Consider the following 16,650-nt stretch of genomic DNA (forward strand, 5'->3'; position numbering starts at 1 on the left):
AATCGTATGTGGGCTGTGGGAGAAACCGGGTGGAGTGGTGCAAGGAAACGAGTTGGATGTTCATGGGTGAACACATTGATTATGAATGAGTGCAGTGCAATAATCAAATTATATTAATGAGGGTATGAACAAGAAACATCAGTTGTACGGAGATAAAGATAGAAATTTCTGAAAGTTGAATGACCTGATATTTTCAGGTCATTTTGGTGGACTTTTGGTGTTCTCAGTTTGAGGGAGCGGTCGTAGATTTAATTTTTATTATTATTTTAATAATACACATGGCTCTTCTGCAAGACAGATTTGCAAAGCCAGCTGATTTTGTACTTCTATGTGCAGCCCAAATACGAAATGTGCTTTGATTTGGGGGGGTAGTGTTCCCTGCTGGCACTGCATCAACAGCAGTTGGTAGTTGAGTCCATCCCTGCAAGCGACCAAACCCAAGCTCGACAGCCTGATGGAAAGTGCGTCAGAAATCAAGCTGTTTTGGTAACTGAGCGATCCTCTTACCCCGACCACTACTCTAAAACAATTACAAGAAATCGTATTTCTTACCAATTGTAAAATATTTTCGAGATAAATGTGAGAATCATTTTGTAATAGTTACTGTATATGTGGATCTCATGTAATGGACTGCCTCATGCGATGTCATTTGCTAGATTGCTGACCACAACATTAGTCACCCTACACAGGCTTTAGAAGCCTCTTTTGACAGGATGGTCAACCCACCCTGAGGGGAAAGGACTCCACGGACACATTTCCTGCTCCTTGGCTCATCGCTGTTGAGATTTAAGATGCCTTTTTTAAACACAAAAAGGTAAGAATCAAACAATAAAAGCTAAGGACGTGTACTTTGGCATTAAATACATTATCAAACAAAACTTGTCAAATTCATACATGGTCTGAAGGCCAAGGCTCAAGGTCTTACAAAAACACCTCCATACTCACCCCCACATGGCACAGAATGCATGGTCATTCCATAAATGTTAGGGACCACTGATTTCTGAGGAACATTTATTCATCATAATATTAAAAAGATAATCCAACAAAGCTCAGGATGTATACTTCAGCCCTTAAGGCCGTAGTACACAGTCCAACAAAGTTTATGAAACTAATGTACATCATCATGTACTTCAACTTGTAGGCTAACAGCAAATGATCATACAGATGCACACTTCTTAGCTCAAAGGGCCAGAATACATAGTCACACCATAACTTTTTCAGCAAAAAAAATTCAGAGTGGAGTCACCTCCAAAAAGTGAATGGACCTACTGTCCTGTGGGGGAGTATATACTGCTAGCACCCCTTACCTCCCTGTTTAAGTGACCCATTATGAGTTAATAAGAAGTTTTAAGTTGTAGTGGTGATGAAGAACATCTAATTCATTTTATCATGCTTTTTATTTTCCACCAGTAAGGTTAACCAGAAAATGGTGGAATTGATCAATCTCTCAGCTAAAGGCAGAAACACAAGATGGATACACAGCTCGATTTGGTTGAGGATTTCTCCTGTGTAGTTCTCTTAACATTGACCAATCCAGTCTGACATCACCACTGGCTTGTTAGGCTATGCAAATAAAGCATTTTCTAAAACTATCACAAATGCAATGTGGAATCAAAGAGGATACAGACCTGGCCAAAAAGTTTTTCTGGTAAGCTTTATGAAGTTGTATTGAATTTTTTGGATAGGCTATCTGGCTGCACATTCAAACTGCTTGTGTCTGTTATTGACAGAGATGAGCAGAGCTTCATGAAACATCTTAGAGTTTTGAATTTTGATTTTACTTTAAGAATGCAGAAGCAGAGTATGTGCTGAGATGCAGGGCGATGTATGATTTATAAATTGTACAAACAATAGGATTAAGATTCTGATGTTTTGGTGCTATTATGATTCTGATGCGACCAAAGCAGTTTCTTGGCAAGTGTTATACTGGGGAGGTTTGCCATTGTTTTCCATGAGGTAGCTGGGGCAGGAATTTTGCTCATGGTGCTGGCGATAGCTCGCCTACTCTTTGCAAAGGATGCTGTGGAATCTTTAACATCCACCAATAAATGCTGGCAGATGGGATGCCCAGTTAAATGTCCATCTGAGGGACAGCACAAACATTGATGAATCACCCTGCTTGTGAAATACGGGGATGACAGTTTTATAGCTTGACCAGGATTCAAACCCAGGCTAGATGGCTTAGAGGGGAGTAATGCGTACAATATTTGGATAGTGAGACACAAAGCAAACATTTTTTGCTTTTGAGAATAGCCACCTCATAGATGTGTTGGGAAGTAAAATGGCTCCAGGCATAGTCCATTTGAAGTCGTATTAAGAGGGATAATTTGAACGTTAAGATGGATAATTTTAACGTTATTAAAGGAGTGCAATTCAAGTTTATTTTGAAACAGCACATGTATATTAAAGTTTTTGTAAGTGTATATGGACAAACCCGAACAAACCGTGAGAGTTTGGTTAAAGATTCTCGTCGACAATCTCTTCGCTGTCTGCCTCATCATGCACCTCTTCATCTTGCTTGCCCCATCGTCCGGGTGGCAGGTTCAAGGCATGACTGATAGCGTCGAGTACTCTTTGGCTCACATACCGCTGCATGCTTAGTGATGGATACTTCGATTGCAGCTGCATCAGCAGCTTGTATGCCTGCAGGATACACACTGAGCGTCATCATGTATTGACTGTTCCATAACTGTGACATCTTTTAGGTTTAGTGGTGCGCATTTTGATGGTACCCATGCGATTCATGATGATTCCTCGCTGCAAAACATTTGGCGAACATACCTCAAAAAACATGCCTGTGCACCATATTTCATGCGACTTAAATACTGTCGTATCAACTATCAAGTCAGATGGAGGGACCCGTTTCTACACGTTCGGTCTGCACTCATCCTGGAAATAACACTCTCGCTGTACATTAGTTTATGTGTGATTTTCGTATTGCCACTGTTCATTAATGGCAGCTGCTCAGTGTGCCATTTTTAGTTATTTAAATCGTATCCAATGGCATCCCTTTCCAGATGCTTATTCAGAGCTTGGCTGTTGTGCTGTCATTATTGCCTCACAGGCAAGGTAAATTTCTGCCCATGAAAAAAAGGTTTCCAGTTTGATTATTAGGAGCCTGTTAATTGCCTTGATGAGCTCTATATATGGTGTATATCATAGAAAAATAAATTTGAGAAAGGGAGAATAGGAAATTGAAAGGAGAATCAGGAAGAGAAATGAAGAAGGTCATGTTTGGTCGAGGAGAGGGGTCGGTGAAAGAAAGGGTAGTGGGGAATTAAGAGAGATGAGGGTAAAGGGAGCAGAAGGAAGAGAAATGGAGTTGGATATAAAGGGAATGGGAGAGGTGGTAGTGAAGAGAGGAGAGGAAAGTAGAAGTCCCACTCCTTTTGCACATGTAAAATGTAGTCCCCTGTTTTCAGGTAGAGTGACACTTCGTCACCCACAAGTAAATTACTAAAAGGTGCATTTCTTATTTACAGTGAGTCGTAATTATTTCAGATGAAAAAAAAAGTTCTTTTTAAAAATGTTTTGCATTTTAAATGCAATTTATTTTAAAATGGTGGTCTCATCTATTTTTATTCGCATGTAGTTTTATTCCCAAAAGAGCCAACAACTATTAAATGAGAAGTGGACCATTTGCGATTGTAACCTGGCCAAATTCAAACTGTTCTGAGAGGGAGCATCCTATCCTGAGTATTCAAAAAAAATAGGACCACTGGACCTGTAACTTATCTGGACCCTGGCCTAATGTTGTAACCCAAATTTGGTAGCATTCTGACTGGTGTGGCTGGAGAAGAAGATTTTTGAAGGAATTTACTAAGTCCACCATTTTGACCTACTTAAAGTCACGTGACTTTGAAATCCCCATTACCAGTCAGGATTGGAACCTTAACTGCCAAATTTCACCTGAATCAGCCCAATGGTTTGGCCGGAGAAGTTGAAATAAGAGATGGACGGACGGTGCATGATGACAATACCTTATCTGGAATTCTAATTCCAGATAAACTAAAAATTACTTTGGGAGATCTTGCACAAAGAATGAATTTCCCTCCATACAATGTTTCAACTTGTGATAGAGTGCATTTAAAGGGTATATGCTGCAGAGATACAGCTACCATTTGATAGTCTTGAGTGCTGACATGGTGTTGCACAAGTAGAGTGAACACATGAGCAGGATGCATGGTGCACTCGAGGCCAGGATCCTCGAAAAGGGCTTGGAGCTTCTGCTCTGCCTGCTGTGAATTGGTCTCGAGCAAGCTGGTAACGATAATAAGCAAAAGGTCATTTAGATGGGAGAGTAAGGATAATAAAGTACCATATTAGGTCCCAGCATAAAAGACGGGTAGTCAGATGTCATGGTGTATGTGGATTTCAGTGTTGCACCCACTTAACGAAACACAGGAAAAGGCAATACTGTATAGTCTATCTCACCTGTGATGTTAAAGTTATCTCGATAACACGAATACTCTGTATTCGAAACGCACCATCTTTGTGCACATGTAATGATTGAGCTCTGGAACAATGCTTCAGGAAAGCAGACTTGATCTTCTTCGACCATTGAAAGGGATCTATTGCAACGGGATGTGGAGCAAAGGTGCACTTTTGTGCCAGGTTTGGCTTCTTGCTAACAGTTGAGAAGAACTGTTTACTGAGTATCATAAACTTTCTTCAATTACACTGTGGGCCACTCTTTTAAGAACAAAAAGAAAGACAATATTGAGGCTCATGGAAGAGCGAGATGACAGAGGCAATAAGAACAAACACCATTTGTTCGCCGTCCAGTCTGGCATTACACTCAGGATGACTGGCAGGGTCTCCAAGCAGCCATCAAACTTATAGACTGGTCTCCCATCGCAACTTTCTCCAACATCAACTCATCCTGGGAATTCTTTCAAAGAAACGTGCTCTTCATGCACAGATTTATCCCCTCTCGTCTTCAGTTGTCCTCCCCTTCCTCCCGCCCATGGTTCACTGAAGCTTGTGGTGAGACAGTTGTCCTGAAACAAATTGCCTTTGCCTCATGGAAAGCAAACCCAACTGAGGGTAATCTCAGTTCCTTCCACAAAGCTTGGAACAAGTGTGTGTCTACCCTCACGAGAGCCAGAAAACAACATCTTTATAATCTCAATTCTGAACTCTCAAACCTCTCTCCCTCCTCCAAATACTGGTGGCATCCAATCACATCTGTTACTGGTGTATGTTCCCCCTCCATCCCCTCCCTTACCTCAAATGGCCATACTGCTGATACTGCATGTGAAAAGGCTGAATGCCTAAACTCATTGTTTGCATCGAAATCTTGTGTCTGAAACCCATCACTTTCTGAAAACACCTTACCCAGTCATACCCAACTGTCCCTGGACTCTGTGTCCTTTTCTCCTGACAAGGTGGAGAGCTCACTGTCAAACCTCGACTCAGATTCTACAACCAGTCCAGACGGCATCACCCTCTCTCTCCTCTCCTCTGCTCTTGCTCACCCTCTCTCTGTTCTATTCACCCTCTCTCATTTGCTCAAGGTCATCTGCCATCTGCATGGAAATCAGCAAACATTACCGCTCTGCATAAAAAAGGTGCAAAAGCAGGTCCCTGCAACTACAGACCAATCACCCTCCTCGCAATCATCACCAAGGTTATGGAATCCATCATCGCTTCAGACATAAAATCCTTCCTCTTCTCCAATGGCCTGATTTCCGATCATCAATTTGGTTTCAGACAAGGTCACTCTTCCCTGGATATGCTGCTTGTGCTATCCCAACAATGGATGGAAGGTACTCAATGCCAGACATGAAATCAGAGCCATATCTCAAGACATATCGCATGCTTTTGAAATGGTCTGGCACCCTTGCCCTGCTCACCAAACTCTCTTCCTATGGTATCCAAGTCCATCTCCACTCACGGCTCGCAGACTTCCTCTCCTGTCACAGCCAACGTGTGGCCCTAACTGGAGTTCTCTCATACTCTGGAAAATCCTCTTTATCTCGTTGGTGATGACTCCACCCTTTGTCGTACCATAGGTCATCCCTCAGACCGGCAAGCCGCAGCTTCCTCACTCTCTGCAGATCTGTAAAAAAATCACAAAGTCAGTGTTTGCATTGAAATCACAGTGTTTGCACCACAGTGAAATCCAACACGAGGAACATCTCTTTCAATCCTGACAAATCTCACAATCTCACTACGTCTCTCCGAAAGGACTGTTTAGAACCCCCACCCCCACATCTACTTTCTCAACAATCCTCTGGAAGAAGTACTTTCATTCAAGCTTCTGGGTCTCACTATCTGCCATGGTCTTTCCTGGGGAAGCCACATTTCCAAGCTGGCCTTGAAAGCCAGTTGGCATCTTCCATCGTGCAAAGTCCTTCCTCGGCCAACCTGAGCTCCTGACCACATACAAAGCTTTTGTCTACGGCCTGATGCAGTACTGCTCTCCCCTCTGGGCTGGTGCTCCTGCCTCTCACCTTTTTCGGCTTCACGCTGTAGAAACCAAGGCATTTCGGATCATTGGCGTCTCCCGCGATGAGGCTGAGTCTCTGGGCCTTTCACTCTCTCACCGCAGGCAGGTCGGTGGTCTTTCTGTCTTCTACCGTCTCCTCTCCGGTCTCGCCCACCCTCCCCGCTCTGTGCGATTTGTCCCAACCATACTTCCGCAGGGCGCTCAAGGTCCGCCAACAACCCCCTTCTGGTAAAACTACCAAAATCACGAATCACTGCTCACCTTCACTCTTTCATTCCTCTTTTTTCCCACCTTTGGAATAAACTCCCTCACTCTGTTGAATCCCATTCTTCCCTCTACGCCTTCAAAACAGCTGTTCAACACCACCTCTTATCGTCCCCCATCCAAATCCCCGATCTTCCCTACCTCCGTTAATCCACCCCAAACCCACCTCCTTCAAACTCCCTGCTTTCCTTCCTGAAAGTTCCTGTAATGTCCATCTTGTATACCCCATGTTCCCCACCCCATTCCTCTCCCTTCCACAGACATCTGAATGTCTCTATTCCCCACTGTTTTGTCCTTCCCTCTCCCGCCCCTCTTGTCTCATGCCACCCTTGCTGTGCGTTGTGTGTTCGCTCTTATATGAGTCTCGACAATGGGGAACAGTTTGATACAAGGAAGGGAACAGATGAATAATATAAGAGAGGAGGCGAGGAAACGGTAGCAAACAGTGTTCTAAAAGTTCATTGGATTAAGGTTTTGGTTGTGATGAACTTGCTTGAGATGGACTTGCATTTTTCAGTCAGGGGCTTTCTGCTTTGATTATGACAGGTGGGTGAACACCCACCACAGTGGCTTTAGATCTTGTGATCAGATTGTGTCTCAACCAGGTCAGAAGAAGTTGTCTCATCTTTCCTATCACTTTTTGATGACAATTTTCAAGGTAAATGCAGAACAAGAGAGGTTTAACTGAAGGATTCTCACAAATGTTATTAGTTTTGGTTGGTTAATAAAATATGAATGATAATCTGAGGTGATGTGCTCTTTGCTTCCGAGTCTCATGACGAGCTATCTGGGAGAGGTCACTATTGGGTGATGCAGCCATGATGGGCACGCCCCAAAGAAGGAAGGTGTGGTGGTTGTTATTGGTGAAATCCCCGTGTTGCTTGGGTCAACAAGTTCCTTCGTCCCTGCTGGAGATGCATGCTATGAGCAGTGTGACCACTGCTCATTTTAATAAATGCCAAGGTGAGCCAATGACAAAAGCCAAGAATTCACAAGGTTTTGGTAAAGCGATGATAATAGAAAACCTATACGCCAAGAAAACCTATACGCCAAGAAAACCTATAGAAAACTAAGACGCCAAGGTGAACAACAAATAGCCCATATCTTGTGAAAAAAGCCAAGGAGTGGTCACACTGGCTATGATATATATATATATATATATATATATATATATATATATATATATATAATCTCAAGTTGATGTTGAAAATGGAGACTGGGGTCCTGCTCTTTGCAGAGAGTGAACGGGGAAAATGTTTTGGGACAACTGTATAAACAGCTCATTTCATGAATGTTTCAGTCAGCAGAGAGCACTTAGTCGATATTGTACTATTTTGACCATATTTTCTCCTGAATGAGTTCATCTAATGAGGAAATGTGAGAGTGAATAAATCTCACACTGCCTCACTACCATGAAGGGGGGTATTTGAAAAGAATACATACTCAAAAGGTTTCAACTACTTCACTCTGTTATACAAAGAATAATTAATTTGACAGCTCAATGTAATTCTACATGTATATATATATATATATATATATATATATATATATATATATATATATATATATATATATATATATATATATATATATATGTGTGCGTGTGCGTGTGCGTGTGCGTGTGCGTGTGCGTGTGCGTGTGCGTGTGCGTGTGCGTGTGCGTGTGCGTGTGTGTGTGTGTGTGTGTGTATATATATATATATTAGGGTGGTCCAAAAACAGCAAAAAAAATATAAAAAATTCAGATGGTGTCTCCACAAGCCTTAAATTACTCCACTATGATTCAATAATGCGCATAAAAAAATTTAAGTTGATCGGAGGTGATTTAGACGTCGCTCCAAATGTGACTTTTAGTTTCATGAGTTGGTTAAATTAGGGTATAGTCAGGTACGATTGCGGGTACTTCTGGATGTCCGGGTTGCGTTGCCTTCTGGATGTCTGGAAATGGAGTGCATTTTCGAACTCTATGGGGTCGATTTACTCTAAGAAATGACTGCACCGACATTGAATTCACGACCATTTCGAAAATATGACCTAAAACAAGATTCATCTTTCCTGGAGTTGAGTAACTAATCCTTGTCATTTCGATATTTTCTAATCTATAATTAATTTGTTGTCCGTCTAAACATTTCTTAGAGTAAATCGACCCCACCGAGTTCGAAAATGGAGTCCATTTTCACCTAGGTAGTTCAGAAGTGTATGGATTCGCATCTCACCATACCCTAATTTAATATAACAATAACTAAATAAATAACGAACATATTTTTCGTGAATCATTAAATCTAATACACTGGATGTTTGACCGGCTAGAAATAAGTTCAGGTGGGAGTGGAGACAGCAATAGAGGCAGAGATGATAGTGGTATTTGGTAAATGAGACGAAATATTCTAATAGTTTGTAATTCCATTGATTGAAAAATTAGGGTATGGTGAGATGCGAATACGCACACTTCTGAACTTCCTAGGTGAAAATGGACTGCATTTTCAAACTCAGTGGGGTCGATTTACTCGAAGAAATTTTTAGACGGACAACAAATTAATTATAGATTAGAAAATATCGAAATGAGTTGGATAAGTTACTCAACTCCAGTAATGATAAATCTTGTTTTAGGTCATATTTTTGAAATGGTAGTGAATTCAATGTCGGTGCAGTCATTTCTTAGAGTAAATCAACCCCCTTAGAGTTCGAAAATGCACTCCATTTCCACCTCGGACATCCAGAAGTACCCGTAATCGTACCTGACCATACCTAATTTATTCAAGTCATGAGACTAAAAGTCGTCATATGGAGCGACCTCTAAATCACCTCCGATCAAGCTAAAAAAATGTATGCGCGTTATTGGATCATATTAGAATAATTTTAAGCTAGTGGAGCAACATTCTATTTTTTTCGACTTTTTTGGACCACCCTAATATATATATATATATATATATATATATATATATATATATATATATATATATATATATATATATATATATATATATATATATATATATATATATATATATATATATATATATATATATATATATATGTATGTATGTATATATATATATATATATATATGTATATATATATATATATATATACATACATACATACATACATATATTTTCTTCTTCTTTCGGCTGCTCCCGTTAGGGGTCGCCACAGCGGATCATCCGTATGATCCGCATAGTGATTTGGCACATGTTTTACACCGGATGCCCTTCCTGACACAACCCTGGTCGCCTCTTCCGACACAGGGATATGGTACATCTATTTTAACCGGGGTATACACCGGCCCAGTACACTGGTACTCACTTCGCCGACCTCAGAAGGATGACAGGCTGAGTCAACCGCCTGGTGTATTAATTCAGTGGCCCAACGGGGCTTGAACTCAGGACCTTTTGGATCCCAAGCCGCTGCCCTAACCACTGCGCCAACACCAGGCATATATATATATATATATATATATATATATATATATATATATATATATATATATATATATATATATATATATATATATATATATATATATATATATATATATATATATATATATATATATATATAGTGACGTCCACGGGACTTGAACAGTCCCGCCAACGTAGAATGAGCCGAAACGATGGAGGCGGTTTATTTATTTATAACCCAAACATGGCGGTTCTAATCGCTCCACCGCAAACGGGACGAGGAAGGTGGCACGAGTCACGTTTCACTGAGTTGATGATGTTTATTCGTTTTTACTATTAACCAGAAATAACAAGACTCGGCAAGAAGAGGGATCCGGGGCGATTCGACGGGATGGTGTGGGATCGGGCATGGGGAAAAACACAGACAATTCCAATGAATATAGAGATCTCAAACCCTCTTAGGCGCCAAGCACACACACACACACACACACACACACACACACACACACACACACACACACACACACACACACACACACACACACACACACACACACACACACACACACAACGTAGCTATTTCTGGTGGTCAGGCTGGACCGTGGTGTGGACTCAACTGTCCCTGGATCGGCGTCGGACGAGCTGGCCTTGCTCTCGTCAGGGGGGCAGGAGAAACCGTGGTGCTGTCGACCTCCTGGTCTTGGCCCAAGTCCGCTCACAGCCGCCAGGGAACCAGTTCTGGCGCCAAGTTGCGAGCAGGAGAGGGAGGCAGGTCCGCCCGCCGTTCGACCCCGTACTCCGAGTCAGCAGAACCCCAGAGCCAACCAAGGTGAGGCACGAGGCTCAGCAAGGCTCCAAGACACGATGAAGAACACGATCGAATCAGCACAACAACAAGGATGCTTCCCGTGCAACAGCCTCCACACCAAAAAAACACGATCGTTTTTGTCCAGATCTTCTTCCTCTTCCTTTTCGACCCCGAACAGAACCTTTTTATCCTCCTGTCCTCGTCACTTCCAATCGAGCCGTTTATTGGCCCACCGCCGTCGCCTTCTGCCAATCGTGATCACGGGGCGGAGCCATCCGCTGCACTGTCCTGTGACGTCACGGCCAGTCTCCAGAGAATACCAAAAGGGGTTTACGCAGACACACTTACCCTATCCCGTGTCCCTATCTAATTACGTGACAATTATCATTTCCCCCTTGAAGAAATGAACATTTACTAGACAACTTATCACCACTGAATTGCTACTTATTACATCGAGATCCTGGTAAACTCGAACAGCATGGCATACCTAATTAAACATCCTAATTACCCTTTGAATGCATACCCCCCCCTCAAACGTAACAATATATATATATATATATATATATATATATATATATATATATATATATATACACATATATATATACACATATATATATATATATATATATATATATATACACACACACATACATACATACAGCATTAAGACATTTTAATAAGTTTTGAGATCATGCAGTACCTCTTTGCCAAAATTAACTTTTTGATGAACGTGATCTTGTTCTGGAGTTGCAACTTCTTCTCATCTTGCTCGCCAGAAATGGTTTTGCATTCACTTAAGCAGTTGTGCGCTTCAATCAGTGCTTTCAGGCCCCCCTCATAGTCCTGGCACTCTTCAATTTCAATCTGTAATTATATTCCCATTGAGTCATGAAATTGCAAGCAAAATGTTCCCACATCTCATAATTCATTTTCTGATCCAAGCATCGGCAAAAGCTGAGTAACGTATGAGGCAGTAAAGTGCCAATTACACATTACGTGAAAAGAAAGGCAGAGGGGGAGGTTGGGTTGGTTGTGTAAGAAGTTGTCTCATCTTTCCTATTATTTTTTTGATGACGATTTTCATGGTAAATGCAGAACATGAGACATTTAACTTGAGAGGAGAGGTTAATGATTCTCATCTTAATTCACTGTAAGATGAGAAAAGAAAAGAAAACGAGAGCGTTCATAGAACACCTTCCCTTGTGCAGACTTAAGAAAAAAAGGACATGGGAAGAATCTTTTCAACTCTTGCTTTGTGTTTCCGAGCACGGTCGATATTAGCTTTGTTTGTAAAGTTTGAAAAAGAGGCGTGATGGCAACCATACGAAGCCGATGGGTGAAACGGAATAGTTCAGAGATGATCTCAGAGAAACTGACGATTTTGGAACGATCTTTGAGAAAAATGTGTACGAAAGAAAAACATATTTTGGATGAAGTTAGCTCTGTGGTTGTATCGCTAGGTACCGCCATTTTGTCGGAATCTTGCTGTACGCCCCCAGAGCGCACAGCAAATTTGATTGGTTGAGACAGCATAAAATTTTGCCCAAGTATTTACTGCTAAAATGGAGGTTTTTGGAAATGCAAACACTGATTTGTATTCTACAGTGTTCAATACATAATTCAATTGTAATAAAATGAAAGTTTTATAGGTCGTATAAAGAAAACTCCAAACAAACCAATTAATTGGAAGTTAACGGCTGTTTCTGCACCCTCTTTTCCACCACCTTGTGTCACACTGTAATTTAGTTCTTCATGCCTGTTGTTTGTGGCCGTTATGACGTCCTTAAAAACAGTAAGTTTCCTGTTGGGAATGATTTTCATTTTTTTTGATGGCAGGACAGACAGACAGATTGAAGCAATGGCTTTACCATGCTGCGCACATGCATACTCAGGACGAGACTCCGTACAATTTGCCAAATTCAGTCAAAGTACTGCTAAACTACAGGTTCATATTCCAATTTGTGTTCTACAGTGTTCAAAATATAAAATTCAATCAAAATTAAGTAGTTCCTCAATCAGAGAAACAGACTGACAGACAGAGTAAACCAATTACTTAATGCTACTTTGCTCTGCGCATGTGGGGTAAAAGAACAACACAAAGATTCACAAAAGCAGTGAAGCTTGCAAATTGAAGATGCTACGGAGTCCAAAGGCTTAAAATGTGAATCATCTGCTGTTCCATTTTCGTTCTCTATATCAATGAGTGTAAACAAATTGGACTGCCTTTTCGATATTTCCTTCAAATGACAGCATGGTCACAGTGTGAAGCAAAAGTGAGGATGTTGTTGTGGAACAAAAATATTGTGGTAGACGGGACATCAATTATTATTTTACATCTTCTTTTCCCCTACATATCCATTTTCTTTGGTAGTGTACTCACTCTATCTTGATGCTTGCTTTTGACATTTTTTTTTTATACAAAGTCTCAACTCGTGGAAGAGCAAGAACACAACAGAGGAAACAGCAGAACAGAGGGATGCATGGGGGAAGAATGGGCGAGGGGAAGAGTGAGAGCAAGGGAAGGAGGAGACAATTGGTAAACAAGCAGTATACAACTCAGACACAGCAATAATAGGAAGAGAAAACAATGAATGGAATAAAGAAAACCAGGTGCATGGAGGATGAGGGGAGAAAACAATTATCTTGAGTCTTGAAAAGCCTGGAAAGGAAGGGGGTGGGTTTGGGGAGGGTTATTTAGGGTGAAAACATCATGAGTATAAACATTCACCTGAGAAGATGAACAGCCATCTTGAAGCTGTTGAGGGGAAAAAAATTCAGATTGAACAGATTTAGGAAGTTGGTTAAACAGGTGATTAAAAAAAAAGAAAAAGAATAGGAATAATTGCACGGAGGTAAAGGCCCAGTCACACCTTGACGTTTTAGCCAGCTTAGGCCGATTTTTGGATAATTTGTGTAAAACGCTGGTACACGTCGAATACGTTATGGGTAAGTTTTGATAACATTGAGAGCACGCTGAAAAACACTGCCATAAGTCATAGTACGCTGGCTTTAAACATTGTACTTTGTGGTTGTCCTCAAATTTTCCATGCTTGAAATTTTAAGACTTATGCCAGCGTATGATTCGCACGTTCTGCATAACGCAAGCCATAAGTTGTAGGCACGTTACGCGATCGTTGACTCACGTCGATACACGTTACTTGTAAGTTACTCATAAGTCGAAACACGTCGAGTTAATGTTTAGCGTACCTGAAACTTATTTCTAACCTATGAGTAACGTGTTGTAGGCACGTTACGCGATCGTTGACACACGTTACTTGTAAGGCACTCGTAAGTCGAAACACGTCAAGGTAATGGTTAGCGTCAGTGTTCCAGACTCCCTGTTTTTTTTTTTTCTTCGGTATGACGGTGATGTTGACACTTCAATTTTTAGTGCGGTTATAATATAATATAATTAATAGGCTGCCACTCAACGATTTAAATCATAACCGCACTAGAAATCGAAGTGTCAACATCACCGTCATATAGAAGAAAAAAACAAAAAAAAAATAAAAAAAAAACAGGGAGTCTGGAACACTGACGCTGACCATTACCTTTACGTGTTTCAACTTATGAGTACCTTTTAAGTAACTTTTGTCGACGTGTGCCAACGTTCGCATATCGTGCGTACTGCATACAACTTATTCCCATCGCATGCAGAATGTGTGAGGCATATGGCAAGTACGTCGTAAAATGTTTAACACGTTTAAAATTACAAGACGTACTCCACTTAATACGACGTATGATAGCGTACTTAAGCGTTCTATTCACATATACCAAACTTAGCCATACCGTATTCGACGTGTGCCAGCGTTTTAGACGCATTTTTCAGAGGTCGGCATACGCTAGCAAGATCGCCAAGGTGTGACTGCGATGTTGACACTTCCATTTCTCCGGAGGTTATGATTTAAATCGTTGTGCGGCAGCCTTTTAATAGGCTACGTCACGTCATCGTCAGCGATACGTGCAGCGCGCTATGCATAAGTTAGACTATCGTTGGGCAGAGGTTGTGAAGGCCGACAACAGGCTAAGGATTCGTTGGAATAAGTTTTCTATAAGACAACGAAACGTTCTGTGTCCGTTACTAATATGTTAAGCATACGACCAACTCGTTATGAATACGTCCGAATCTTTAAAAAAAAAAACATCAAAAGTTCAACGTAAGCCAGCGTTTTACATACATTTTGATACGTTGCCATTGCTGGCTAAAACGTCAAGGTGTGACTGGGCCTTAAGCAGTGAGTCTGTATTTTCGGAGTTTTACCAGAATGTTGTGGTACACCCCTTAAAACAACGAACGTGGCATGGAAGTCAATGGCAAAATGCACACGCCCTCAAGAAACCTGGGGTAGCAGAGCACAGAAATGGCAGAGGGCGTACGAAAGGAGGTGGTAGAAGATATAAGCCACCAATCTGTGGAATTAATTAATAAGCCTGTAACGTGGAATTAATAACCCCAGAGATTCAGCTTCATTACAAGAGATTCCAATGATTTTGAAGGCCTTGCTATCCACGGTATCAAGATGTGAAAGGTGTGATGCAAGGGCACTGCTTCAAGGGGTAGAGCAGTATTCCATCGAGCTGCAGAGAAGCCCTCAAAGTATATTGTTAGAAGCTCGAGTTTGCCAAGAAAAGTTTGGCATGATTAAGGATGCCCAGTTGCAGGTTGGCTTTGGATACCCAAGAATGATCATGGCTGAGGCTCAAAATGAGGTGAGATGAGGTGATAAAGTTTGAGTGACTGAACTTCTTCAAGAGGTTTGTTAATAAAGTATATTGCGATTATTTTGCTTTAAATTTTTATACGCCCGATATATATATATATATATATATATATATATATATATATATATATATATATATATATATATATATATATATATATATATATATATATATATATATATATTGGGGCGTATTATGCGATACCGGTCGCCTGTCTGTCTGTCTGTCTGTCTGTCTGTCTGTCCGTCCGTCCGTACATTCCTGTCCACACTCTAACTCCCAAAGTTTTCAACTTTCACGTTTCATATTTGGTACATAGGTACAGACTGTGGAGACGGTGTGTCACGACATACATTCGTCATCTAAAGTGGTTGCCATGGCAACCAGGATGCTGTTTTCCATGTGGTAGCACAATTCTGTATATACCTTCTTGTTCTTCATAATTAAGTGTGTGTGTGTGTGTGCGTGTGTGTGTGCGTGTGTGTGCAATCACGTGCATGTGTGTGTGTGTGTGTCACAGAGACTTTTTCGGGTGTATATTGTGCTCACTTGCGCTCTTGTTGTCATTAGTGATTAAAGAAGTCTTGCTATGGAACACATTAAGCAGTACGTCTATATATCAAAATTGTCTTACAAATGGTCTATATATTGGGTATGAGCTGAACACAAACACACCAAACTTTATTCAGCTGAACATTTAAATGTCAGTATTCATAAAATATGGTAACGCCTCCTTGGGTGTGCTGGTTTCCCACGGCGCAGGTGTATGTATACATCTAGTGCTGTCATAAGGTTAGTGATGGTTTACCATTCCTTGCTTTTAGCTATGGCCACTGGACAGCTCTGTGAGCGAAAAGAAGGCCGGGTGTGTCAGTCCTTCCTTGCAGTAAATAGCCTCTTCCCTTACCAAGACTTCCAGACTACCTGCTCGTGGTACACCACAGGAACAGTGCTCTTGAGGGCACTGGCTAAATGCCTGGAGGATCTCAGAGTAAGTTGGC

General features: G+C 41.1%; 1 protein-coding gene across 1 annotated transcript in view; it reads right to left on the reverse strand.

Moving 5' to 3' along the window:
• Window positions 1-994: 994 nt before the first annotated feature.
• Window positions 995-16,650, reverse strand: part of LOC147028610 (intraflagellar transport protein 140 homolog) — a 20,244-nt gene continuing 4,588 nt past the window's right edge. Inside the window, exons 2-4 of the mRNA XM_085879214.1 lie at window positions 11,628-11,791; window positions 4,119-4,260; window positions 995-2,643 (exon numbers count right to left, since the gene is read on the reverse strand). Of these exons, the coding sequence (XP_085735340.1) occupies window positions 2,458-2,643; window positions 4,119-4,260; window positions 11,628-11,791 (492 nt within the window). The 3' untranslated portion in view covers window positions 995-2,457. The remainder of the gene's footprint in view (window positions 2,644-4,118; window positions 4,261-11,627; window positions 11,792-16,650) is intronic.

Source organism: Eptatretus burgeri, chromosome 4 (assembly GCF_056783735.1).
Source record: "Eptatretus burgeri isolate ZD-2024b chromosome 4, Ebu_testis_v1, whole genome shotgun sequence".
Lineage (NCBI taxonomy): Eukaryota > Metazoa > Chordata > Myxini > Myxiniformes > Myxinidae > Eptatretus > Eptatretus burgeri.